Source organism: Camarhynchus parvulus, chromosome 8, assembly GCF_901933205.1.
Source record: "Camarhynchus parvulus chromosome 8, STF_HiC, whole genome shotgun sequence".
In the NCBI taxonomy this organism is placed as follows: Eukaryota; Metazoa; Chordata; class Aves; order Passeriformes; family Thraupidae; genus Camarhynchus; species Camarhynchus parvulus.
In genome coordinates this window covers 10306989-10334123 of record NC_044578.1, presented here as the reverse complement: position 1 = coordinate 10334123, position 27135 = coordinate 10306989, and the positions used below count along the sequence as shown (strand labels likewise).

The 27135-nt window shown below is 42.4% G+C and overlaps 1 protein-coding gene across 4 annotated transcripts in view; it reads left to right on the top strand.

The window, feature by feature from the left end:
• ST3GAL3 (ST3 beta-galactoside alpha-2,3-sialyltransferase 3) overlaps positions 1-27135 on the top strand; it is a 161230-nt gene that overhangs the window by 92439 nt on the left and 41656 nt on the right. For all 4 annotated transcript variants that reach the window (XM_030953034.1, XM_030953033.1, XM_030953032.1 and 1 more), the window contains 3 exons: positions 11527-11590; positions 19379-19474; positions 23830-24016. In XM_030953034.1, the coding sequence (XP_030808894.1) occupies positions 11527-11590; positions 19379-19474; positions 23830-24016 (347 nt within the window). The remainder of the gene's footprint in view (positions 1-11526; positions 11591-19378; positions 19475-23829; positions 24017-27135) is intronic.

Sequence of the window (27135 nt, the reverse complement as noted above, 5' to 3'; positions counted from 1 at the left end):
GGAAGCTAATTACTGTCCTCTAAATCAGCCAGCAGAGTTTGCAGCAAAGAACTAACAGTGGCAGCACAAGTGGGAGGCTGCTGTGACCACAGCAGGGCTTGTCCCCTTCTAACCAGCACACAAGGTATACAAAGCAAGGGCAAGATGCCTGGCCAGTGTGGAGGTGGGATTTGCAGGTTACATGTGATGTCAGCTAGACCTAATAAAAATCATTCCATTAAACTGAATCCAAATAGAGAAATTCACCAAAAGAGAATGACAGAATGGCTCTGGCAGCCTTCTCTCTGGGTTTGTTGCCAGCTTGTATCACCACTGCAATGTTATGTAAATCTGGTGTTTTATACTGGATTTCCTCAGTTAAAAAGAGAAATGAGAAATTGCCATTATTTAAATGGCTGTGAGCTGAAGCCATGGGACGGAAAGCGTTGAATAGGTTATTTTTTTAACATCCTCCTGGGACTGAATTTTGTGCCAAGTTTCAGTCTGGAGCAAGTTCTGTGTGTGGGAGGGTTGAATTATAAATCTGTGTAGCCCCGGATTTCTAATGGCCCTGCTGACAGGCTGTGAGTCCTAGCGATGCGAATGGCGCCCTTTCATGTTACACATCACTTGGAATTCTTGCATCAGTCTTTTCTGGCTTCCCATGGGATGCATTTGGGCTCAGACAACTGATTGGATGATGGAATCAGCACCTCATTAGGGCTTTCAGTCAAGGCCATCTAATGATATCCAAACAAATGATCCAGGCAGGCAGCGTGGAGCTCAGTCACGTGCTGGTGCAAGGTGAAGACTGTCAGAGCTGGGATGTGCATGGGAAAAGGAGTAGTTAGGGTGGCTGAGGAAGTGCAGGGAGATGTGGCTGTGTTGAAGCAGACGGGGCAGGAGCTCTGCTCCGTGTGTTAGGCAGCCCCACAGCGCTGTCAGCTGGGATTTCCAATGTGCTCCACACTGGGAAAAGTGGATGGTGTTTATAGACACCAACTGCAGTTGAGATGGCAATGGCAAGACCTTGCTGAGAGCTGTGGTGAATATCACTTGCTGTTCTTAAGTCACTGTGATCTGTTCCAAGTGCAAAATGGCTTTTTGTTTGTTTGGGTTTTTTTGAGTTTGCTTTTTTTGTGTTTGAAATACATCTACAGGATGAGCTCACTTTCAGTGATGCTGCATGTTCCAAGGAACCTCTAGAAACTAATCTATGGTAGCTTGAAAATGCTACAGTTATGAAACCAAGGGATTATTAGTAGCTTGGAAGATAATCCACCATTTCTACTTTCTTTTGCTAAAGTTTCTATTCTTACCTAAGTTTTGCTTCGCTTTGTCTCTGAAAAAAAGCTGAATTAAGTCCTTTTTTATCCATCACTTTGTGTTTACTGATCCAAGAAAGGACAGTTCCAAGATTGCTAGAATGAGTCTTGCAATATTTAGGGGAAAGCAGCTTTTGAGGAGTATTGTCTACTGGGCTGCACTAATTTGGAATAGCACGTCTCTATAAATCACATGTAAAAGAGTAGAAATGGCTCCGAAATTTTCAGGGCAGGACTACTGCTCTTTAAAGGTTATCATATCAAAGAGAAGGCAGTATGCTGATCATTTTGACACAGTCCATCAGAGATTTTCATTTTCTTTGATGAGAATCTGATTGTAAAGACAGCTCTCCTATCTCCAGATGCTTTAAAGTACTCAGTACAACACAGAAAGTTTAACAGTGCTTCTTTGTGAAAGATTTCTTGCTCCTTCACTCCAGTGGTTATTTTCTGATTTGGCCATCAGCCCAGGCAAGGAGGTTTTATGGACAGAGTGCTCCATTCTTGGCAAGAGCATTTGTGTGTAGAAGCCCTCAAGGTGAATAGGGTCCTGAATATGAAAGTTTTTAGACTTTCCCTGAATGCTGCTGGTTGTGAAATGGGCTATTGCAGCAGGAATACTGCACATCCTGTGTCAGATGGGAAACTGCTGCTATTGTCAGTTAACAGCCTTAGTGATTACTTACATTCTATGAAAGAGGCACAGAATAAGCAGGTGGCAGCCTTGCTGCTTTCTGAGATGAGGTGTGTGTTATGAAGTCTTGACCAAACTCTCTTTGAACAGTGGTTCTGAGAGTCCTCAACTAGTTATTAGAAATAGATGAAGAGGAACTTAAGAGCAGCTGTTGTACCTTTTTCTTAACCTATCTTAAATGGGTAGACTTTTAATACATGTTGTAGCTGTTGACTCTGTTCACCAAAGATCTGGACCAAGGATTAGTCCTAATTACTTGATCACAATGCCCAGGAAACTGGGACAAAAGCAAAAGTGAGAGCTGTCAGGAACGTTGGAGCTGATCAAGCAGGTTGAACATGTTGTTGCATTCATCGTAGATGTCTGTAGCCCTTGTGGAAACCCTGATTTCCTCTGTGTGCAGAGAATGGGGGAAATAATAGGTATGAACAGGTGTTATTATGTTTTGGCACCTTAAATGGTCACTACCAGTACCTAGTTTGGCCATTCATGTAACAGTGGCTCTAAGTTTTGCCCAGTGACTTCTGCTGCTGGCTGTGAACCCATGAGATTATATTTCAGAATCTGGATCAAGGTTTTTAAATGAGGAATGGCCATGTTGACAAACAGGCCAGTGCACATTTGCCCTTACTTTTAGAAACTGAGACTGTCTGCCACATCAAACTTGTTGTCCCCTACTGTGGATTTGAAGAGTCTGGAAACGGGATGGGCCACTCTAAGTGCTTGGAAACGATGACTCCATCTCTATTAATAAATAAAGTGGTTGTCCTGTGGTCGTGAACGCTGTTGAGCTCATTGTTCAAACAGATTAACTCCCTGCCCCCCACAAAAATAGAGTGGCTATGTCCAGGCTTCCTATCAAGAAAGGTCACTGGCCTGTATTAGCCTGTGAATGCGTGAGAATTGTAGAGGAGGATGTTTGTTGGCCCTGGTGAGCACATCTGGGACTGTGCTAACACTTTGTTAGTGTGGACTCAAGCAGGACTGTGCGGGCCCATGCCCTGCTGCCAGTTTTTTTTGCTGGTGTGGTTTGTTTGCTGGTGTGTTTATAGCCAAAGTGAGAAACATGACGAAATCGGTCAACTCTTACAGTTGTCAAGAAGATCAAACTGTTACAAGCTGTTGGAATTCTAAAAGCTCCAAATGTCAAGGGTTCTTGCGGGGGACAGCCCCAGCTGCCAAGCACCCTCCTGTCCCAGGCTATTGTTTTGGCATTAACTTGGATGTTGGAGTGCCTCCCATGTTTCACCATTTGCAAGGGTATAATTTGCTTGTAGGAATTCTTTCCCAGCACGCACCAAGTCTGTTGTTGCAACTTTTTTCAGTGAAGAGCAGGGAGACTGCAGCAATCTTGGGCTCTTAAACGAGTCACATGGAATTTTTTTTTAATCTAAATTGAAATTTCTTCTTTTGGATTTGCACCTTTTTCTAGCACTGCTTCTATCAGTGTAATTATGGAGGTATGAATATGCCCATGCTGTCCATGTAGTTGCAGAGGTTCTCTAGCATGTGCACTGCTCTCAGGGTTAAATTTGTCAATGAAGAAGCAATGGAAAAATTGTTTATAGTGTTAGTAAGATTATTAATCCCAGAGGGCCTCCTCCCCAAATTTACCTCTGTAGCTAAAGCAAAAGGAAAGAGTTATTTGGAGAAGGGCAACAAACAAGACTGGAGAAATACCTGACTATTAATAGAATTTCTCAGTACATGTGGTTTGAAGAATATAAAAGGCTTTCAGAAGGAGTAGCTAGTATCTGGCAATCTCTCTGTGTAATGAGGACGGGAGAGTTGCTGCAGTTTTTTGGTTTTTTAACTTAAGTGAAAACATATGGCACAGCATACACTAAAAAGCTAAACAGACGTGACCAATGTAATATCTCTTCCATGCATTTAGTCAGTAGTTGTGTCACTGCTTAGCAGTAATTATAGGTCTTCACTTCCACCTTTGTTCCTGCTCAGTTGTTTTGGGCAGAGAGGCTGCTTTGTGGTCCTGAATCAGTTTGTCTTTGAAGGTGATAGTTATTTCTTAGGGAGTGCTTCTTCTGTTGTCACCATCTCAGAATTTCCCTCCCATCAAGACACTAGGAAGCAATTTCTTCCCTATGATGATAAGAGAAAATTAAGAACATGTTTGAAATGTTACAGTTTTATCAAATGTAATATAAACAACTGGCCAGGAAACTTTGTGTTTTCACTTGATACTGGAGGGATGTCTGGAACTGGTGATACATTCAACGACAAAGGAATTAAGTCTTTGTCCAGACCACCAATGCTAATGGATGTATTGTGCAATGATTAACTGTTCTTGTACTTGGTTTTATTTGGATGTTTTCTTTTGTGTCAGTGCTCCTGGGAAAAGCCATGGTTCAGTGCTGCTCAGCAGTTGTTCAGTAGTCTCATGGGGCAGAGGTCATTCATCTCCAGTGAAAATGTTGAGTTTTCAGGCCTGCAAAAGTTGGCATATCACAGTGTTATTGGGAGAAAATCTCCTCTCTTTCCGTGCATGCTCCTTCATAGCTTTTTCTTTTCCATTGGCTTTCTTGGCATGAGCAATACTTAATCTCTGAGAAAACATATGCAGTTGGACATGACAATTTACAGCTGATTCAAGAAAAAAAAAAACATTAGAAAAGTAGGTCTTTTCTAACCTGATCTTCTCGCTCTTTGTAGAGACTGGAGTACCACATGCAGTTGTCTTCCCTGCATTTGACTAGGTCTGAATGAGGCATTTTATGCTTTTATTCTCCAACTTTATCCTCATTTTGTTAGTGGTACTCTGTTGTACAGATGATTTTCCTACTGTAAGCATTCTTTTGTTCTTCGTGTCTTATTCCTCTAACAAAAAAGCAGAAGAGAAAGCACGTATAGCCATTAGTTCTGTTCAGAGTTGGTATTAACAAGGTTGTTGTTTCTTCCTGAGTTGGAGGCACATTTCTGAACTAGATTCCAGTAGAATTTTGCATTTGACCAAAATTGGTAATAGTTGCCATTATCACGTGGGAATATAGATATAAAAATGTTGATGTTTCCCCAGGGAATTTAGCAGATTTTATAGCCTAAAGAAACGAAATGAGTGATTTGAAGGGGAAAAAAAGTTTGAAAGTTTCAGAAGAGGTAGAGGATTGACTTTTCATTACTGAGTAGAACTTCTAAAGGAAAGTTATGTTGTGAATTTTGAAATTAAATCCCTTCTCATTCTTGAGCTCTCATGATGAAAGTACAACAGTGCAGTCCCTTATTTCAATCCAAACTGATGCTTTGCTGTTGAGTGTGCCTAAAAAATAGTCCTGCTCCAAACTCATTGAGAAGGGAGATGCAAACCTTTCTAAGGTTTCAGTTAATTGGATGACTCCATATTGGAGTTCTTCACAGAAGTCTTGAATTGCAATGGAAATACAGATATGATATTATTCCTCTTTTCTATCTCCTGAAGAGAAGAACTGATACTCTCTGGCTGTTGTGTTTTGAAGTGCCATTTATTAATGCTTCTACAAGGTCAGAAGAATTAGGAATCACTGTAGTGGTTACTGAGTTTTTTGGCCTTGAAGATATTGCCTGGCCACCTGTGAAGGGTCATCAAAAATGTAGAGCCCTCTATAACAACTGTATTTATTTTCCTGCTTGTCTTTAACCAGCACACTGTGAATCTTTCAATAACTGCTTTTATTTGACGTGAATTTGCGTCTTTCTATTGACTTTATTACTTCCTGTGCATTGAACTCAAGTTTAGATAAAAATTGTTAATGCATGGTTTATTGCAAAATGTTGGCCATCTTTTTTCATAATTGTTTTTTAAATTAATGTTCCAACTTTCCAAGCCCTGGGATTATGTTGAGAACTAAGCTTGTATTCTGAGAAAACAATCTCTTGGTTGTGAAGAAAAGCTTGGAAAAAAAAATCCCTGAAGGCTCCAAAACGACAATGTAAATGAAGAGTCTAAATGTTATGTATTTTATTTATATCTTGTTATAAAAATAGGCCTTAAGGGCTTTAATGGAGCTTACATTTAATGCATGCCAGGTTCTTCTAAAATTGCTAGGGAGGATACCATGCACATTCAGTCTTATTTTTTACTTTTACTTTGTGTCTAGGCAACAGTATATGCCTGTTGTCTTAATGCCATTAAAAATCATCAATGGAGATCTTGTGAGGCGTGGCAGTTTTAAGTCCTGTTGTTAGTAAAGTGTATCTCCAGCAAACCACCTAAATGTGGTACAACTAGTAACCTCAAGAAACCACTCTCTTGTGTTTACACACAAGTTTTGATCTGGGGACAGATTCTCAGTTTGTAGTTAGCTGTTTTTGAGAGCCAGTTCACATGTTTGCAATGCACTGCTAAATTCTGGAATTCTTCATAGCTGCTTTTCCCTGGATTGACCTCCTAAAGTCAACTGATCAATAATAAAAAGAAGTGGTGCAGGGAATTTCAGACACATTGTGATACCTGTTGTAACGACTGGATTCCCAGCTTCACAAAGGTATGAATAATGTTGACTGTCTACAGCTGGACATGGTGTTTCTGGAAGAAATAGAACATGTGGTGAGACTTGGGCCCATGGCCTCGTGCTGGGCACCAGGGTGGAAAATCACAGCATGGTTCAGGATGGAAGGGATCACACTGGGTCATCTGAGCAAACCTCCCTGCTCAAGCAGCCTTATCTCAAATCACATGGCACAGGATTGTGTCCAGATATCCCCAATGAGGGAGATCCCACACCCCCTCTGACAGCCTGTCCCAGTGCTCAGTCACCTGCACAGTGAAGTTCTTCCTTATATTCACATGGAACTTCCTGGGAATCAGTTTCTGCCTGTTTCCTCTTGTACCATTGCTGGGCACCACTGAGCAAAGCCTGGTCCGTCCTCTGGCACCTCCCTTCAGATAGTGACAGATATTAATTAGGTCCCTTCTCAGTCTTCTCTTTTCACCTCTGAACAGGCCCAGCTCCCTCAGCATTTCCTCATAAGGGAGCTGCACCAGACCCTTCATCGTCTTTGTTGCCCTGCACTGGACCTGCTCCAGGAGCTCCATATTTTCTATCCTGAGGAGCCCAGAACTGGACGCAGCACTCCAGATGCCACCTCACTAGGATTAAGTAGAGTGGAAGAATCACCTCCCTTGACCTGCTGTAAAGATCATTCCTCAAAAGATGTGAAAACTTTTCTGTTAAAGGTCATTCCTCAGCTCCCATATGGAGCAAGACCTTAAGGTAAAAAAATGCTGAAGGAGGAATTTTATACAGAGCTGAACTTTTGGGTAGTGTGTTGAAAGAAAGTGTATGCACTGGCTTGTGCTAAGAACTTGTTTGTAAATACTGTGATTTGTTTAATCCATAGCATTGGTAGTGTTTAGCTTACTCTCCCCACAAAGCTGACACACACGTGGCATTCTGTTATGGTGGGACAGGGACCCATGTGCAGTCTCCTGGCAGACTTCACAGGATGTCAGTCAGCCTCACTCGAGTCAATCAAGCTGGAGCTGGTACCCAGGACCTGCAGCAGTGCTGGCTGGAGGGATGGCAGCTGTGTGACCACCAGAGGAGATGGGCACTGGCCCTGGCTCCCAGGGCAGACACAGAGCACTGCAGCAGCACTGCTGTCCCCTGTCCCCGAGGCGGGACATTCACACCTTACTGCTGCCAGCAGGGGCACACAGGTGTGCTGGGTTTTGAGGAAGGTGGCTGGTATACACAACTTGAAAAATTACAGCCTCTTCTCTTGACCACTTGAGAGTGCACAAACATCCCAGCTTGCCTTGCTTTCAAGGCAGGCAGAAGGTAGACCCTGTGAGATGCCTGCAGTAAGCCCTGTGGACTGGAAAGGCCTCCCTTTTTTTTTTTTTTTTTGGTGATACAAGCAAGAAATTTTTGCATTAGAAACAACAATTTCAAGTGTTGTTGACATTTACAGTGAAGGTCTACTCCATCCCTTCACATAAATAACAGAGAAAAAGGCTAGAATTGGGACTTAGTCTGATTCTCATTGTGTGGCCACTGTCTGCCTGATTTCTAACTATTTAGTTTTTCCAAATGTCTGATAATTTCAGGGTCAACCTGAAGTCAGTATGTACTTGTGTTCAGACAAATCATGCAGTACCAAGCTGCCTTTTGAATCTTCTGATGTTGTAAGGCAAAGTTGATAGAATATGTCAAGAAAACTCAGGATTCTTACATAAATATAGTTGACTCCTCCTCTAGATGGGAGAAAAATACGCAGAGGCTCCTTGCTTTGTTTTTATAGTAAAAAGTGCATGCATGGTGGTTGATAGATGAATGGGTTAAATAATCTCCTACTCTCCCCAATGATCTAAATTCTCCATGACAAAAAAAATATATAATAAACAGGCTATGGCTGCAGGAAGCTGTAGTAGATTGCTTGCCCTGCTGATGTGCTCCTGTAGACAACTTGGTCTTTCTTTTGTCCTTGCAAAATTTCTTTCAGTCTTTGACTTCCAGGCAGTGGCTGTGCACAAATCCTGTTATTTGAAGCAGGAAGGAATTTTTCTTTGTAGTATTTGTTACGTGTACTTGCACTTGCATTATTTTCACTCAGTACATAGGTGTCTAAGGCAGACTGTGCTCATCACCCCTTCAGTTTCTTACCCTGGAGAGAGCATGTCTCATCCATTGACTTTACATAATGCACCTGCTTTCCTGGTGCCCAATTTTCTTTAGTCACAGCCTGGAGGTGAGCCCTGATATCAGATACCTGTGATAGTCTTTGCAGTGGGTGATTGCAAGTGATCCTCCACCTTGCCCCAGCTGTATTAAAAGATGCTGCCAGTGGTTCCTTATTGTTCCTAACTGGTTTGTGGTCTTGTGCAAGGTTGCAGGTCAGCCACAGCAGCATCCTTCAAACCTTTCCCCAGGAAAATACAGTAACACCTTCTGGAGGAGGTCTTGTCTTTCCCATCCTCGTGCCAGTGTCAAGGTTCAAGTGCAAGAGCCCACCTTGGCAACAGTGCAGTAGAGTTCCAGCTCAACCAGAAAGATCTAGTGCCTGTCCCCTGCCCCAGCCATTAGCTTTTCCTGGCTTGTAGTTCCTGCTCCTGGCTTCCAAAAAGAGGGCTAGAGCAGATGAACATAGTGCCACTTTCATTCCTGATGTGGGTGAACACTTGACAGTGAAGTACTTTGTCTTTTATTGAGTTTCATTTGGCAATTTTGAATAGTAACACTGAGATTTGTGCAACTTCCAAAACTTTTGGATGCCATGTATTGTTGGACTGTGGAGTCTGCTGAAGAGCTATTTCCTATTTGTCCCTTCATAATCTGTACTGAATGCTCAATATTGTTGTTTGTTTTGTTTTTGTTAGGGAAGCACCTCCATGCCAAATGCTGCCATATCCACTCCTAAAGCAGTTTTATTTCATTCCTGAGCAATCACTGAGAGGGCTTTGCTAATTATCTTGCAAGATGAGTAAACCAGAATCATTTGAGTGCATCACTCAACTGTATTCTTTTAATGTTTTTTTCTAAAATAGCGCATGGGATGGTCTCCAAGTAGTGCAGGGTGTAACTTGTGGATGGTAGAGCAAACCTGGCATAACAAAAGCTTGGTAGATGGGAGGTTGCAGCCCTTGACATGCAATCCTTTGATGTGTTCTCTGAGAATGTGGGAAAACAACCTCAGTAAAGTATGCTGTCCAGCAAAAGCCAAGGTGTGAAGCAGGCCAAGGAGAGGACTGTGGCATGATGCCATTAGAGGTCACAGCAACCTACTGCTTTTAGGGCAGATTTAGGGGAATAGCATTCCAGTTGGAGGGGAAGCCTGCTGCCTATGCATCAGAAGAAATTCTTGAGATGAAGGGAAACTAAACACCACTATTTTGTTATCAAAGTTGCTTTTACCCTTATAAATTTCCTCATCCCTTGCTCCACTCCAAGCTATGACCTGAAGGTAATCACACTCCCCAGTTTGTAATGGTTGGCAGGTGCTGTCAGTGCTGCCATATCAAAAACTCCCCCAAATCTCAAAGTAATTGTCAGAATTTTCTGTTTATCGCCTTTGTGTGTCTGGCCAGCTTATTGTGAGGTTCAAAGCTCTTTGGCACATGGGCTGCCTTGAGCTTCTGTGTTTATCCCACACTTTTGTCTTGTTACTGCTGAGGAAGGACACAGTTGAGAAGAACAGAATTCTTTCTGTGAAAGGGTCTCCCCTAACTGTGCTGATTGGAGTGATTAGTGTCTGTCAGGAAAGCTGTTTAAGACTGAGGTGAAAAATCACTTGTTGTCAGTTTTCTTAATGTTTCTGTACCATTTTTAGTCTTTCATAAAGAAATAAGACTTATTTGTTCATTTTGACTGGTGTTTCCTAAGAACTCTTGAATTAGTTGACTGATGTATTTGAGAATGTTAGAGTTATTTGCTATCTCCCAAGCAAAGATGGAAGAGGACTAATTGTTCACAATCTTTCCCAGTATAGATAAAGCTCAGAAAAGCCATATTGAGAATTGCAAAGGGAAGTGATTGAATGTCCATATGGATCAAGGAGGATTCTGAGGTCACGGAATAGAAATCATTGCAAGTTACCAGATACAAAGAAGCTATGTCTGACATAGGAAATCCCTGATTTGAATACAGTTAAATATCAGTAGAGAATTTCAGGGAAGTATATGTGTTTGCTTTGATTTTGTTCTCCTCTTAGGCATCTGCTTAAGACCACACTTAGAGTCAGGACTTGGAGGCAGATGGACTTTTTGTCAATCCCAGTACAGACATTCTGAAGTTACTGGTACATTTGTAAATACAAACTAGCCAGAGCCTTACTGCTTCTTGCCCTGATTGGGCCATGGTAAAGCAGTTTGGATCTCTCTGGGGGAGAGAGGTGGAAAAAGTAGGGACAAATGACAAAATCTATAGGGAAGCAGAGACCAAAGTTTCCATTGCCAATAGAATTATTTATATGTAATCTTTGTGCTTCTGTAACTTAATGCATTTAATTTGTCTGTGTGCCTAAGCTTGCATAACTTACACCCCCTGGTTACTGCAGCATTTGCAGGGTATCAGTGTAGCCTGCAGTTCCATGGGAATTTCTTTATGCAATTATGGTGCTTTAATTGAAGAAAGACAGACAGAGGAACCTAAACTGAAAGTAACCCACAGAATAAAAAGCATCCGTTTTAGGTTCTGATCCTGCATCCAGTTCACCACTCAGCCACATAAAAGCTTTTCTGAAGGCAAGCAGTGACAGTGATGCTGGCCTTTTCATGTCTGAAGTGTTTGTGAGACTGTCATCTCAGGGCAGGGGATGTGAAATCACTGCTATAAAATGTACAGCGCGTGTTCCCTGTGACACTCTCTGTGCAAGGCAATTACACACTGCAGCAGAATTTGGCACATAACATGTCTTTGCAGGCTGTGTGTGAAGGTCGTTGTCCAGAGAAAATAGGAATATTCAACTTAGTGTTCCTTCCTAATGAGAACCTTTCAGTTCCTTCAAGTAACCACTTCAGATGCTTTACTCCACATTGTTCCTCATTTCCGTTAGGAGTCAGAACTTGTTCCTAATGTCTTCTTCCTTTCTCCCCAGATAATCTGATCAAAGCCATCCTGTCAGCAACCAAAGATTATCGTCTAACTCCAGCTCTTGACAGGTAAGATGAGACTTTCAGAACAGAAGGAGTAGAAGTGATTCTTTTCCATATGTCCAAAATAAATTTTGTTAGATGTTTTTTGCCAGAAATTATTGCCAATACATTTGGATGTGGATAAGTAACTCAGGAGCTGAAAACTGAGTCCTCTTTAGAGTAAATCTGTAGACTCTGGAGACCTCCGTCAAGTCAAACATAAGTAGAAAAAATAATTTAGTTTTTGACTATTTCCTAGTCATTTGTTTCATATGTTGTTCCAAGACATCCTCTTGCCCTGTTTTCAAATAGGTAAGTAGCAGGTTTTCAATAAACACTTTGCTCTTTTCCAGCCTTTCTGACAAAGCAACAGAATCACAAGGAACTTTAGAAGGAAAGAAAGGACTGGCTTATTTCAACAATGTTTTTCATTAGTACCTCACTCTCAAAGTAGGAATGTTTGGTTGTGTTGGCCAAGCCTGTGCTAGGATGAACAGGATAGCAGTCTCCTGGGTCCTGTGATATTTGAATTGATGCCTTTAGAAGAAGATCCTTTGATTCTTCTATTCTGTTGTAGAGATTGTTTCTGAAACTCACTGACATGTTTACAATCAGCTTCCCAGTGATAGTCCTTTAGTCCTTCCTGTCCTTGCTTTTCTGTCATTCCTTCCATTTTTCCTGCAGGTTTGGTTTAGTGCCACCTCCCAGATTAGGGATAGTTTTTGTCAGAAACTGTCAGAGGTTTTTACTCTGGGACTTGAGCTCTTTTCGAAATCCTGGTAATACATCTTTCCAGCGGTACTTGATCCAGGCTGACAACACAGTTCCTGCTTTCTAAACACATGGGTTTTATTTCCTGGCCCAGCTCCCCTTCTGCCCACTTTAGGTGACAAAGTTCATAAGCTTAACCAGCCTTTGTGTAGGTCTCTGCACCCTTATGTGCTGATTGTAGAGCTTGCCTGCTGTAGTTGGGAGTTACTCTCTGTATGAAAGCTTATTCTTAGTCTTGCACAGTCTATGTGTTAATTTAGGTTTCTTTGAAGTTTGCCTTGCCTCACAGCAGTGCCAGATAGGGTTAGCCTTCAGACTTTGGATTAATTTGAGAAATTATGTCCAGAAGGTAAAACCATTTTACAAATGACCTTCTTAGAGATTTTGCACACAACTGAGTCTCACCCATCTGGGGTTTATCTCAGTTCTGGTTGGAGAGTTAAGATTTTAATCTGTTGAAAAATCCACATATAGACTCTTTCAGAAGGTTGCTCATACAAAATTAGTGTTAATGACATAGGGCAGGTGGAAGATTCTTGCAGCGAAGGTTAATGTAGTTGTGACCCTTGCTGCTCACCTGTTTTTGAGGAGTAGAATGTTTCAGGCTTTTTGAAAGTAATTTCGCAGGAGATTCTGAAACATAACGACTCTGGTGTGAGCTGCTCACTTTGGTTTGTGTTCTTTATAATGAGTTTGGTGCAGAGATAGGAAAGATCTAACACTTAAGCCCCATGAAATGTATGCAAAATCCATGACATACCAAGTGCAAATAAGACCTCAGGAACAAGCTAGAGATTTATTTCTGTGGTATTGCAGCAACGAGGTTTGGTGGTGTGTAAACACACAGATATCTTGGGGCAGTACTGTTTCCTTGGGAATTGTGATAAATCCATATCAGTGGATGTTGGTTGAGTAGTACATATGCATCACAATCAAATACCTCCCAAAGCCCTTCCAAGTGAGCATGTCTTAGGAAGGATAAAACCAGAAGTGTTTATGAGAGAAAGGGACTCAAGGAGGCTTGGGATAGCAAGCTGGAAAGCGAGAGCCTAAAGGAGGAGGTGGATGGAGTTGCAACAGAGGAGTTATTAGGAGAAAGAGCTTGATAACTGTAGGAGGTGTTAAGGCTGCCATAGTGCTGCTCTGGCAAACCAGCTTGGTGGGTAGGGCACAGATGAAGACTTGGGTATCATTCCAGAAATATTCTTCAGTTGTGGTCATCACTGAATTCCAGTGCTGGCAGCAATGAGTATCTGCCATTTTGGATTCCTAAAAAGTCGGTGGAGAAGACTGGTGGATGAAGGCTAGCTCCTTTCTCATCTTGTCTCAAGTTCCAAGCAGATCCTAAGAGTTCCCCTCCATGGCAGCACCAGTGTGCCAGGGGCAGAGCCTTGGGTTTAGCTACTCCCTTCCTGCTCACTGGTCAAGGAGAAAGCCCAGACTTCTCCCCTTTGCTCAACACCTTGAAGCAACTGGAGAAAGCCTGACTTAGGGGACCTTGAAAAGTCCCTTCCAACCCAAACCATTCTTGGTTCTATGATAGAGAACTGAGAAAATGTCCTATTGTGGAAGAATTAGATAAGACACACAAGTCATGTCTGTGAGGTTCAAGGGGTTGGGCTTTGGGAGATCTTGTGAACCCTTCCACTTGTAGGCTCTCAGAAGTCTAGTGGGCTGATTCTAGAAGTGGGAAAAATGCTCCAGGTTCACCTTCTTTTCAGAATGGAGTTACACCAACATTGTCTCTGTTGTCAAGCCTAAGAAGCCATATTTGCAACTAATCTAAGAAACCATATTTGCTACTGCTGCTGCCCTTCTCCTTGTGCTGCTGCTATTGTTTAAAAGGGGACTTCACAGTAGATCAGTGAGATGATTCCAGTTTATGAGCTTTTCTCTCAACCCAGGTCATTCCAGTGACTTCATTTCCAGAGCTCCCCTCCCACTGAAGAGTTGTGTGGGCACAGAGCTGAAACGGCGGCGGGAGAGGCAGAGGCTGGGATGGGTGGGGAGGGTGAGCACTGCCCAGCCCATTGGAGTAAGTGTTCGTGTAACTATACACTGAAGGCAGCTTTCCCAGGGGAAGGGTGGGAGAGGCAGGAAAGGTGAGGTCAGAGCAGTGCGTGAGAGCACAGAAAGGAAGGAGAGGATTAGAGTTGTGTGGTGGAGGATCTCTACACCAAGCCTTTGGTCTTGTTCCTACCCCAGCTTCTCCATTTGCGCCCTCCTTCACAGAGCTGGTCCTTGAGAAGTTGCATTCACTTGCCTCTCATAAGCCCTGGAAATGAACTTTGTTTGGTTATTCCTGTGCTAAAGGGCATCCTGATGCACCTTTCCTGACACAATGTACTGACATGGTGCTGAAATGAGGCAAACGTGATCCTTCCAGGTATGCATGCACTTTTCATCATCCCACAGCAGCTTTGCCAACTCACTTCCACTAATCCCTCCATTGTGTTATAGCTAGCAGCAGCTGGAGGGCATGTGCACAAAGGCTGTGGTTCACACCTGTAACACAGGGTGCATGGTGCCCTGCTTTCTCCATGACTCCTTATTACAGCGCCGTTGTGTTGAGTAGTAACCTGCTCATGCTCCAGGGCACGGGGTAGGTAAAGCTGCACTGATGTTCAGGAGGGTAGTTACAGCTCAGCCCTGAACTTGTCTGGCAGAGTTTGGAGATCCAGGGGGCTTTCTCTAGAACCACTGACTTCTTCCTTCTGAGCTGGCATGTCTTTCTCCCTAACACAGATGTCAGTGGGCCTGATCTTTGTAACTTCTTGCCCTCCATTGGCTTTTCCAGGCCCTCTGATATTGCTGAGATTCTCATTGCTTGATTTAGTGGCTCCTCCAGTGGCCTGTCCCTCATTCTGCAAATGGATTAGGGCTTGATTTATAATTCCACAGCCCATCTGCTGGCTGGACTTCAGTGGATTTTTGGGTTACATCTCTGTGGTGATGACATGTAAATTTCCTATGAGAAGACATAAATATAAAAGCCTGACTGATGTTTTTTGTATTGCCTCCAGCTGGTAATGAAAGAAAACTGAGAGTTTGAGCTTATAACTATCATAGTCTTTACAAATGCAGTATGTTACCTGAACAAGTGAGGAAAGGATTTGGTAGAACAAGAGAGGTGTGTGTCCCCCTCTGGTTCAGGCTGATAGCACCCAATTAAGTAACAGCAGCCAGATCAAACCGGAGTATGTTAAGCCTCCTTAAGCACCAGCTACCCTAAAGATGTATTTTTTAATTATTCTGTTATATCTTTCCTCAAAGCCTTCAGATCCAAAGTTGTGTAAAGAAAGGCTTTGTGGTTTTTCTCCCCTGACAAATCCCTAAAGCACTTTGAAAAGAGAGAAGAGGAAATAGGAATTGCTACAAAGCATACACATGTTTACAGTTCTATATTGTTCAAGAAAATCTGCATGAATCCTGCTTTTGGTGCAGATGAACTGAACCTTGGAGTATCTGTGTCAAGAGTCTGTACATCTGGCTGCAGCTCCCAGCTTAGGGCTTTAGGGAGTATCTCTTGTGGAAAGTCCATGACCGTCCTTCATACCACCCTGGTAGCAAACTGAAACGTGGGCTGTGTCTGATGTGCTCAATCCTTGAAATCTTCTGGAAAAGAAACAGGGCTTTGATATACTGTGTAAACAAGCACAAAGGTGTTTGCACACTTCTTTGTGGAGAAACAATTGAGCTGTAACTGATGCTGCTTGCACTGTGTATTTCTTCACCCAGAAACTTGCCCGGAGCCAGCAGTGACTGTGCAGGTTTCCCATGCTCAGGCACAATCAGTAGACAGAGTACATTTGAAAGAAATTTAAGCTGTTAGAAGATCAAAGATGAGACCTTAGGGTCAGAAAGTTACTAATGAAAAATCTTATCTGCAGACTTAAGGAAAAAGGAGAATCCATTTAAATATGTCAGAACCATGAGGGTAGAAGAGTGGTTCAGACATGAAGCTGGGCAAAAGTGATTAACCTATCAATTACAATGAGTAAAGGCAGAACCATTCAGTTAAGTATTTGTTTCATTTTTGGGGGTAAAGATAGAAAGATGTCTCATTTTACAGCAACAGTGAAATACTTTGTGATTCTTTTATTAGTAACTACAATTATATTAAATGACAATTATATGTCTTTTAAAGTCAGTAAGCACTGAAGAGTTAAATAAAGAATTCCTGTTGTTATTACTGTTTGCTTTTTAGCCCTTCCTGGAATGTTTGAGAGAACAGCAAATGTTGTGCCATTCCTGGAGAAATATGGGAGATAATAGAGAGGTAGCTGTAAGTTGATTCATTTGGTTTTGCAGGAAAAATCCTGCAGAGGACAGAGCCAGGATGGCAGCATAACTGATGTTATGTTACTTTGGGTTTGTGGAAATTAAATCTTGCCATGTAGAAGATATATTTTTAGATGAACTAGAAGCTTGAATGGTAAAGATAAACTTTTAGAAGCACACATTAGTTATTTGTCTCAGTCCATTATGTTCTGTTTCTATACTACACCATTTAGAGGTATCCTTTTTAGGAATAGAATATGTTACACAGCTTTAAAAAGTTATTGTCAGTGTGGAGAATTAATCCTTTAGTGACACTTGTAGTGTAATCCTGCTGGCAGGTGTTCACAGGGGCTAAAAGCAGTCTGGAGTAAATGTGAAATTCCACTAGGAAAATTTTCCAGAACCAAAGACTGGGAAAAGTAACGAGCAGGCGGGCCAAGTCAGTCCTGACTATTTTGTTGCATCCTTTGCTGGAGCCAAATCAAAAATCAGGCATCACCAGGGCAACTATGCAGGTCATGTTTACAAGATGAGGATTAAATTCTGCAAACCAGTGACTGTAAGAAGAGGATTGGAATGATGTAGTTGAAGTCTCTGTGTAAAAGGCACTCTACCTTGAGCAGCATTAGCTCTGCATGCTGGTCTTCCAGAATCAGTACTCAGGAGATCTGGGAAGAAGTTGAGAATTGTTCGGGGACATGCTGCAAGTGTGAGTCAAGACCTACAAGAGCTGCCATACTGTGCAAGTTGTCATGAGCTCACTCCAGTTTGTTTGGTGAACAGAAGATTAGGAGTGGGGTTTGATCAGTCTATGAGTCCTGTGTGGGAGCAGGGCCATGAAGCTGCTGGAACAGCTTTGGCTGGTGGAGCTGGTTCTTCTATCTCATGTGCAGCAGCTCATGCTCACCAGTCTGCCCTGTGAGAGGCAGATGTTTATACACAGTGCTTTCTCAGTCAGTGGAACTCATGCAGATGTGGAAGGGACTGCTGACAGTAGATGGTGCTTTAATTTAGCAGGAAAGCGAAGAAAGCAATTAAGTGGTTTGAGGTTGAAACAAGCAGATCTGTATTCAGAATTGGTAAGAACATCCTAACAGTAAGTGGGAAGAGGATAGAGTGGAGTGCCTGGAGCTTGCAGCCTTTGGATTTCAGCTCTGTATTCTTCAAAACAGAAAATTCAAAAGGAGTCATAGCTGAGAGACAGCTGAGTAGAGAAGGTACAGTATTTCACCCAGCAGTCTGTTTTTTAGGAGGTCAAACTTTCCTATCATAATCATCAAAAGAGTGTGTTTCCTTCTGAAATATCACTTGGCCAGAACTGAAGTATGTCTCTTTCTCCCTCCTACAGCACCTTTTCCTTTAAGGTTTTGACAAAGCTGCTACCATCTTTGTCACTCATTTTGGTGTACTTGGGGCTGACTCTCCCTTCCCTCTTTGTCACAATATACTGCTTGAACCAGATCTTGTGTCTGATTTCTCCTTGTTGCCAGAACTGGTTTGCTTGGGTTTTTTTTTGCTATGCCATCATCGATAAAATTCTTTCTCTGTTGTGGTTTGATTATCATAAATACACATGCTTCTTTAGCCCTTGGGGATACTGGGCTAATATGTCCATCTGCATGAGGAAGTTTTTTTCTTTTGGAAAGGCTTGGATGTGCAGTGGAACTTTATCTGGGCAGGGAAAGCTGTTCCTGAGCATTTCTTGGTGCTGTTAATTCTGAATGTGTCTCCAGCTAATGTCTCTGTCAGCAGAGTGACCTTCAGTGGTTTAGCTGAGTCTTTTCAGTGCCCTCCAGCCCTGCTCTGCAAGAAGGGACCCCACATAAACACAGCTTTCCTCATGCTGGCTCTTTAGACTTATCACAGAGGGGACAGCCCAGAAGCAACCAGTTGACTGTGCCTGGGACTAGGAAGGCTGCCTAGTTCAGGGATCTGCTCCAAACAACTGATTGCCTTGGACCCTTTCCGAAAAAGGCTCTGCAGACACGTATTCCTTCAGTGAACTACCAGAGCTGGAGGCACACTGCCAGAAGAGCCAGCTGCATTTGGGATTAGATGGCTGGAAAGAAGTCCTTTCTCTGTCTTCAAAACAAAATCGCTTTTTAACATCTGCTGCAGAGTTCTCGTGACTCAGGGTTCCACGAGAAACTGTTCTCTTCCTTCTCTTTCCTGTTTCTTTGTAAATTAAAGTTATTTTCCTTCCCTTTCCTCACCTATTGTGTCTCCATATATATTTCCTACTGGACAGGCATGTGAGGGGTGTCTTTTTTTCTCTCAATTTAATATTTTTCTGTCTCTTGAAATCTCACCATAACAGCAGCAATTTTGCTCTCAGCAAGGTGAGCACACCCCAGATACCTGGCAAGATCTGCCTGCACTCATAAAATCGCTTGGAGAGAAGACTTCTTCACTAAGCCTTTGGTTTATTGTTATTTCAGTGCTGAACGAATAATGAGATGGTTCAAGTAAACAGATGGGTTTGATTCAAGCCCATCATACTAGGGGTGTGGGGGGAGAGGAGCTGCTTGTCCTGACAGCTCATTTCATTAGGCCACACGTGGTGTGAGGTGTTGAAAGCAGTTTATCACATGTAATGCCTGGGCATGATGAGGTGAGCTGAGGATCAAGTGTATCTCTGTCCCCCTCTTAATTCTTCATATTTACAGAGGTTTCCTGAAGTTCTCAGATGCATGCAAACTAAATATGTGCTCTCTGTGTGTTTGAAGTTCTGCTACAAAAATCACTTCTCTGTTTCTTCCACAGTCTCGGCTGCCGGCGATGTATTATTGTGGGAAATGGTGGAGTACTTGCAAATAAGTCATTGGGGTTAAAAATTGATGACTATGATGTTGTTGTCAGGTGAGTCTTTGGCATTATGGTTCTTTCCCATATTCAGTTTCTGTATCAGTTCATTTGCTATGCGGGCAAACTTTAACCTCTCCTAGTGACAGTATCCCTTTGTATGGAAGCATTAACTTACAGGGAGAGTAAAAATAGACATGAGCTTAAAAAGGTTTGTTATAAATGATGATCACATCAAAGGGTAAAGGCATTCCTCAAGCATTCTGTTTTCCACAGCTTCCTGGGAATGTGGTCTCTTGTATGATATCACTTGAACCCTCCCTTCATAGCTCCTTCTAAAAGCTGCTTTTGTGACACCCTTAGGTGGTCAAGCATTAACTCACGCTGCTGGATCTGCTCCCAGAAATATTCCTGTGGTAGCTCAGGACAGTATTATTGGTCATACATGTGTAGCATTCCCCAGGAACTGCACCTCACAGTTAGGAAGGGCAGGACTAAGAATGGTGCAGCATAGGGTGTCAGGAAGCAGGAGGCCTCTATGAGAGAGGACCCAGCAGTGATTAAACACTTGTAAGTGTGCCCTAGAAACTGGCAATACTTTGTCTCTGTGTCTCTGCAGATGACAATGTTGAATAAGGCAGCAGAAGCAGAGTGGTGGGAGTGCCAAGGACCACAGTCAGAGTCAGGGCTTCTTGCTTTTGCTCAGGACCTGGATTATGGCCATCTCAGAATGCCTGAAAAACGTGCTGATATGTGAAATCACAGGTCTAGTCATAACTCTCAGTAATAAATCTGTCAAGTCAGGGAGGCATTCTGGGTGACTGGAGATTAACAAACATAATACCTGTACTAATGGAGAGTGAGAGAGTGTGTGTAGGAGGGAGGGAGGATGTGCTCTAGGGAGCTACAGACCCATTAGTCTGACCTGAAAAAAAATGCAGTTTTCTATCAGGTTTTGAGTAACAAAATATTATTATGGTAAATTATAAAAGTGGGATAAACTGCAATGTAAGTTTATAAAATTGGTTTAACATAGTCTAAGTTGGTATTTTTTTCTTAGTACAATAACTGATTTTGTATTAAAAGAAATGTATCTGATGTGATCTCAACTTTAATCAGCTTTAAGACGTGGTGGCAAATAGCAAATTCTTAGCTAAAGGTAGAAGAAAGAAAGGGATTAATAAAAGAATTCAAGGCAGGTATTATTTAACACAGTCTCTATTCTCTCCCATTTGTAAGGAAAGAATAGGGCATGCAGAGAGAGGTAAATATCCTCTAACTCTGGACAAATAGACCAAGAAGATCCCTTTTAGTCTTTGGTTCCTGTGAATGGTTCCCTGCTTCTCCATGAGTATGCTGGACATAGGGATGGCTGTTCAGCGCAGGACAATGTTTTTACAGCCCTTCTCCCAGCTCATCCCACTATCAGTTGATAACAAAGAGCTCTTATTCCTCGTCATAGTTGGGTGACTTGTAGTTATTTCAGCTGAATTAAAATGCAGTTTATAGCCTTTCCTTGGGCTCAGGTTATTAAAAAAGTAGCAAAAGAACAGTTTCAATCCATCTGGTCTAAGCCACCCACTAAGATTTACATCAGAAAGGCCACTATTTAATTTCAAAATGAAAACTTCAACTTTTTCTCTCCACATCAGTAAATCTATGTCAGTTTGCAAGCTGGGAGGATAAGAGGGCAGCTAAGCACCTGTGCTGTTGGTGGGATGGATAAAGGAGAGAGAAGTCAACTGTAAAGGTTAAATGAAGCCAGGTGCTTGGATATGTATCCAACTGCTTGCTTTATTCCTGTGGAAGTGGGGAAGTCTCATGTATTATAACATCCTTTTTCATACACTGAAGAACTTCTTTGAAGGATGGTATTTGGGAGCTAGGGAGTGAATTTTAAACGCAAAAATGTGATACATTTGTGGACAAAGGAGTGATCCAGCAGTATGTGGAGCTCTTTGATGCCTCCTGTGTTACCATGTGAGGATTGCTAATTGCAGCAAGAAATTTTGTTCTTTGCAGTGAAGACAGTCCAATTCAGCTTTGTCAGTTCTAAAAGAGCTTGGAGTGGGTTACTGTTTTTCTTTAACTAGACATTATCAGATTTCAGTGCAGGTGTTATTCCCAGCTGTCACACTATTTACCTGGCAGGACTTCTGGCAGCAGTCAGCTGTCAGTGCTCTGAAATGCCTCCTTAGAATAGATTGTAGACTGGGCAAAAATAAGTGTGTATCAGAAATTCCTGATTAGAACCAGATAGGGATTCACCTGATGGTGATACTTGAGTGGTGTCTGAAAGGATCTTCATGGTGGCAGGGTTAGGAGTTAGTGTCTCCATATGTAATCAGCAAACACAGACAGGAAAACATTCTGAAACTTCTTGTGGAGAAAACTGCCTGTCCACGGGCAGTACAAGGAGGCCTGACATCCTAACTGAGGCTTTCCAAGATTCAGCTGTGTTTATAACCACCAGTGCATCCTGCCTGGGGAGGGGTTTGGGCTGTGGGATCTGCACCTTTGGGTGCTGTGGCTGCCTGAGCTTTGCCTGCTCCATTGCCCTCACTGCCCTCAGGGCACTGCCCTGGGCTTTGGTGGTGCTGGCTCTGTCACTGTGGCTCCAGAAGCAGCTCACACTCTGGCCTTTTGCTGGACACCTGAGTTCATTTCACCTGGGGAAATGGTTTGGTTTATTTCTTGTCTAGATACAAAGAAGGGCTCCCAAGTTTTGAGAGTGTTAACAAAGTAAGCAGCAAAACAGTGGACCCAGCAGCTGGGGATGGGAAAAACCCTGCCAAAGAGCTGCACAGTGACATTTGAAACAACTGCAGACACCTCCTCATCCTAAAGAAAACAGATGAAAATATGTAAAACTTGCTTTCTTTGCAGAATATTGATAGTATTGGTAGTATTCTGTTGCCTTTTGAGCTGCATGCTTTTGCTTTGTATAAGGTCATCTGCCCCAAAGAGACACAACACCTTAAATACTGCCCACAGAAGAAGTGAGTGGTGTGTGAATGTGCCATCAGCAACAGAGGAAAGACCAAGGGATCAGGCTGGCTGGGAGCATTGTACTCAGGTCTAGTTCCTCAAAGTCAGGCTTCAGAGGGTTTATAAACCATGGGAAAAGACTTCATCTGCTGTATTCATTGTGGTGGTGCTGATTCTTAAGTTGTTTTCCGTTTAATATTTTATTCCTGATGATAAAATAAGTATTTTTGCTAAAAATGCCTAAGAATGTATTTCTTTAGATTTTGAATATGATTTCAGATTGTACAGAGATTTTTATTTCTAAATAAAAGTTTTCCAATGTAAAATGCTTACCCAGGCTAAAAAGGACAAATCCAACATTCCTACATGGCAAAATTTGCAGTGTATTGAACAACACCAAGTTCAAGAATGCTGCAATAATTCAAGCAGTCAATCCTGTGCTGTCAGAGGCTGCTGTTTGATGTCAGCAAGATTTGTATTCCAAGTTACGTGAAATTTCCTCAGCTTTGGGTTTTTAGTCTTGAATAGAAATTCTGAAAACTTTAATGTCATGAAAGTCATCAGGGCTGTTCATGCCAAAGCAGTTTGCTTTTTCAAGGGATAAAACCTTGTTCCTGAGAAATGTTTTAACAAAAGCACAGCTAAATACATAGCATCTCCTTAGAAATCAGCGTCCCCGAGAGCAAAGCTGTGTGACTGCTTGAGTGTTTGCAGAGTGGGATGCGCTTCCACTGCAGAAACTCCTTGGAGCCTGTGAGACTGCAGTGGTGCTGAGCCTTGTCCCAGCCCAACCTCTTCCTTTGTGCTGGCATTGCAAGGCAACTCACCCTCCTGATGGGCCAGTTTCGGGAACTGAAGAGATGCAGATTGACCCTATGGGATTTTTTGGAGAATTATTAGTTGGTTATTGCCCTGTGCAGCCTCGCTGCAGGTGAGTGGTGTAAGCTCTGGGCTGGGCCTGGAAAATGAGACCAGTTTCAGTTTGTTTAAACTGATGAGGAGCTTCATCATCTCTTTCAGCACAGCCTTGCAGAACCCAACTAACACATCAAAGGAGCAATGGGCCGTTAAAATATTAATGCTTAGTTTGTTACTCTAAATGTTCAAGGACAATATTCTTCACTTTCCTTTTCTAACTCCTGTGATCCTATTTAGATCACAGGAGTTGATATGCAGAAATGGTTTGCATTATATTCAGTGATAGAATTTATGTAACGTCTAATTAAGCTGTCGTCGCTTGGTACAAACCTCCGTAAGTGTTTGTGATGAAGAACTGCAAGAATTAGGATTTGCTACTGTAGCAGCTGCTACAGGGAGCTCCTGGCCAGCAGTGATCGCTGTGTCATGAACACACAGGAGTGCAAGTGGGAATCTGAGTGTAAGTGGGAATCTGTGACGGTGTCTCTTCTCTGGTTGCCCTGCAGGCTGAACTCGGCTCCAGTGAAGGGCTTTGAAAAAGATGTGGGTGGCAAGACAACACTCCGGATCACATATCCTGAAGGTGCAATCCAGAAAATGGAGCAGTATGAGAAGGATTCCCTGTTTGTCCTGGCAGGATTCAAATGGCAGGATTTCAAGTGGCTGAAATACATTGTTTACAAGGAGAAAGTGGTAAGAACACTGTCAGCTGACACTGTGAAAGTCACCTAATCAGTAATGATGGGCAGACATTGTATCACCGTCATATCTGCCACATTTTGGTCTAAGGGGAGTTCCACTCTGTGTCCTGCTGCATTTAAGTGAAGACTTTCTTTACCTACATGGACTTCAGCTTTAATTAAACATGTTTTACAAAGACATCACTCTGTAATCTGTGTTGCATCACAGACGAGGCTTGCTATTCAAGATTGTTAGTATGCACTATGAACAATTAAATTAATTTTTAGTTATCTTAAAGAGTATTTAAAAGGACTAGCTTTTGCATGAATTTTATGGACTCTTAGGATTTAAGAGCAGAGGAAGGAAGAGAGCAATGGGAAGGGGAAGAAATGGGAGTTTGAGGACAAGGATGTGATGTCACAGGAGGGAGAGGAGGAGACAGCAGCAGCACAACTTGTTGAAAAAGCTACAATCAGACTTATGTGACCTCCTGAATAGCACAAGTCATTATATTTTGCTCAGTTACTGAGATTCATGATTTGTATTTGGTTAAAATATCATCCAGAACAACAGTATGGAGTCTCATTTAAAACCCTGACATGGTGGATACGCTGCCTTCCCAATGTAAAAATTTTACCCCCTCATTTGCATGAGTGCACTTCTGAAGCACCATGGACCTCTTAATAGTCAGGGTTGCTCTCTTTAATTCACCTTCCCAGAACAGAATCAGGTTGTGATCATTCAGTGGCTGGTTTGTCTGTCAGGAAATCCCAAATAAATAATGAGTATAGTTCTTGTTTTAGAAATCTTAAAGATACATATATATATTTGTTTTCAAATGTTGCTTAATGACTTTTCAGCAAATAAGAAGACAACTGGATTAGCATTCAGGGCATGGCATATTATATTGTGTGTTTAGAGACAGAGAGAAGAGGTTGGCAGCTCACCACACACATAACGAAACAGTCTGCGAATATCATTGTATACAGTTGTTACACAGAGGGCCTTAAGGGCTCATACTTTGCTCTTGTGGTGCACTGGCACCAACTTGCAATTATTTTCTTGCTACCAGACAGATGAAGTTACCTGTCAACCTCTGGGCAAGCACAAGTGGGCTTTCGTAACATGAATAATTGAGTCAAAAGTAATTTTCTTTGCTTTATGTCAGGCTCTTGTTCCTCATTCAGGGAAAGGGAAAGCTCTGGCAGTGTCAGTGCCCTGCAACCTGAACGCAGTTGCAGGGACTCCTAGTGTTTGGCTTGAAGTTCAGAGGATGGGTTGATTTACTTCAAAACAAATTTAATTTTTCCCTGATGCTTGCAGTCAAGTCATCATCAGTAGATTCTTGTGTGGTATCCCCTGCTCTTGGAAAGGTGCAGAAAATAGTCTATTAAAACCTGCTAGACTGGGGAGAGTGATTGCAGTTCTCTTAGCTGCGTGCTTCAGTGCCCAGACTGGCAGAAAGCAGAAAGAGCTTCAGCTTTGTGCATTACTTCAGTGTTCTTCTGATTGGCTCCTTATCCTTCAGTTCTTCAGAATAAACACTCTGAGGTTTTTTCAGTTCTTTTAGGTGATGTTTTCCAGATCTCTTAATTCCTGTTGCTCTTTTGAATGTTTGTAGTTAATTCCTCTTTTCCTTAAAGAGCAGTGCCCAAAAATGTACAGACTACAGCAAAAAAGAGGAGCAAATAGATAATTCATTAACCTCACAGTTCTCATTCTATATGCATCCACTGTTTCTGTGGCCTTTTCCACAGTGGCATGGAACTGAAGGTGCGTGTTGGGTTCCTGGAGACTCCAGGTCTCAGGAAGAATTGGAGAGCAGCCACTTCCCCCACTCCACACCCTGTGCTTGTGCCGTTGGCTCCTTGTGCCAAAGAGCAGCACTGTGCTCTTGTCACTCCCGATCCTTCCTTCCAGAACACTCCTCCAGTTTGCCAAGTTCCTTTGGCAGACTTCCCAGCATACGTGCCATTCTTTCCAGATTCATGTCCTCTGCAATTTAATAAACATACTTTTTACTTCATCATCCAGGTTGATAATGAAAACACTAAACAATGTTGGTTCCTAGGCAGACCCCAAAGTATTAACATCCTTCCATTCCTCGAGTGAGCCCACTGAGCCTCCTGGATAGTTTTTTGGCCACTTCTGGACTTGTATCATGCTTGTGTCATCAATAATGCTTTTGGCATGTTTGTGAAAGCGATCTGTCAGAAGTTTTACTGAATTCCAGTTCGTGTCTTACTTCTCCCCTCAGATAATTTTTTTGTCTGTATAAAGAATTCTTTAAAAAATAATTCTTTCTTGACAAATCCACCCGGGTTGCTACTCAGTCTGTTTTTTTTTTTTTCAGGTGCTTACAAATAATTAATCCTGCTATTCTGGGAATTGAAATAATAATTCAACTCTCTTCCCTTTTTTGCCTTATTAAGTCTAGGCACTACTTCTGTCCATTTTTCAATCCCCTACCTTTTTTTGGGTTTTGATACCCCAAAGGGAATCAATGCTAGTTCTTGAGACTGCTGAGCCAGTTCATAGAGTACTTTAGGATGCAGCCCAGGTGGCTGGAAAACATCTGTCTTGTGCTCTCTTGTGCTCTCATCTGATTTTCTCTACTTGAGGCTGAGATCTTGCTGTCACTGGCTTTAGCTGCAGGCAGGTGGCTCACACAGCTGCTTTTTCTGGAGGAAACCAGTGCAGAAAGTGCTGTCTCTTAGACAGGAATGACCCAATGGAGGACGAGCAGTGCTATGGGAATAGCACGTAGGTGTCTGTTTGTTCTGGTAGTGAGTGTTGGTATTTTCATCAGTGTGTGGTAGGTTCAAAATGACAAATGCTCTCTGTGTGTCGAGAGTTTGTTTCTCTCTCAGCTGATTTTCCAGAGAAAGGAGAGTTTCTTCCTTTCCTGGATTTATGTAGAGGCATTTGCATGACCTGAGAGCTCTGTATGCCACTATTGCTTTTTCCTTATCTGACATGTGCATCTGCAAGACTTCGTGCAGACACACTGCAAACCAGTGGTTACAGTCAGGACTCTGGCCTCGGGATGGAGAAAAGGAAAATGGAAGCATTCTGCTAAAGAACACAACTGCTGTGGAAGTTGACTCATTCCTCGAAAAAAATGGGCTGAT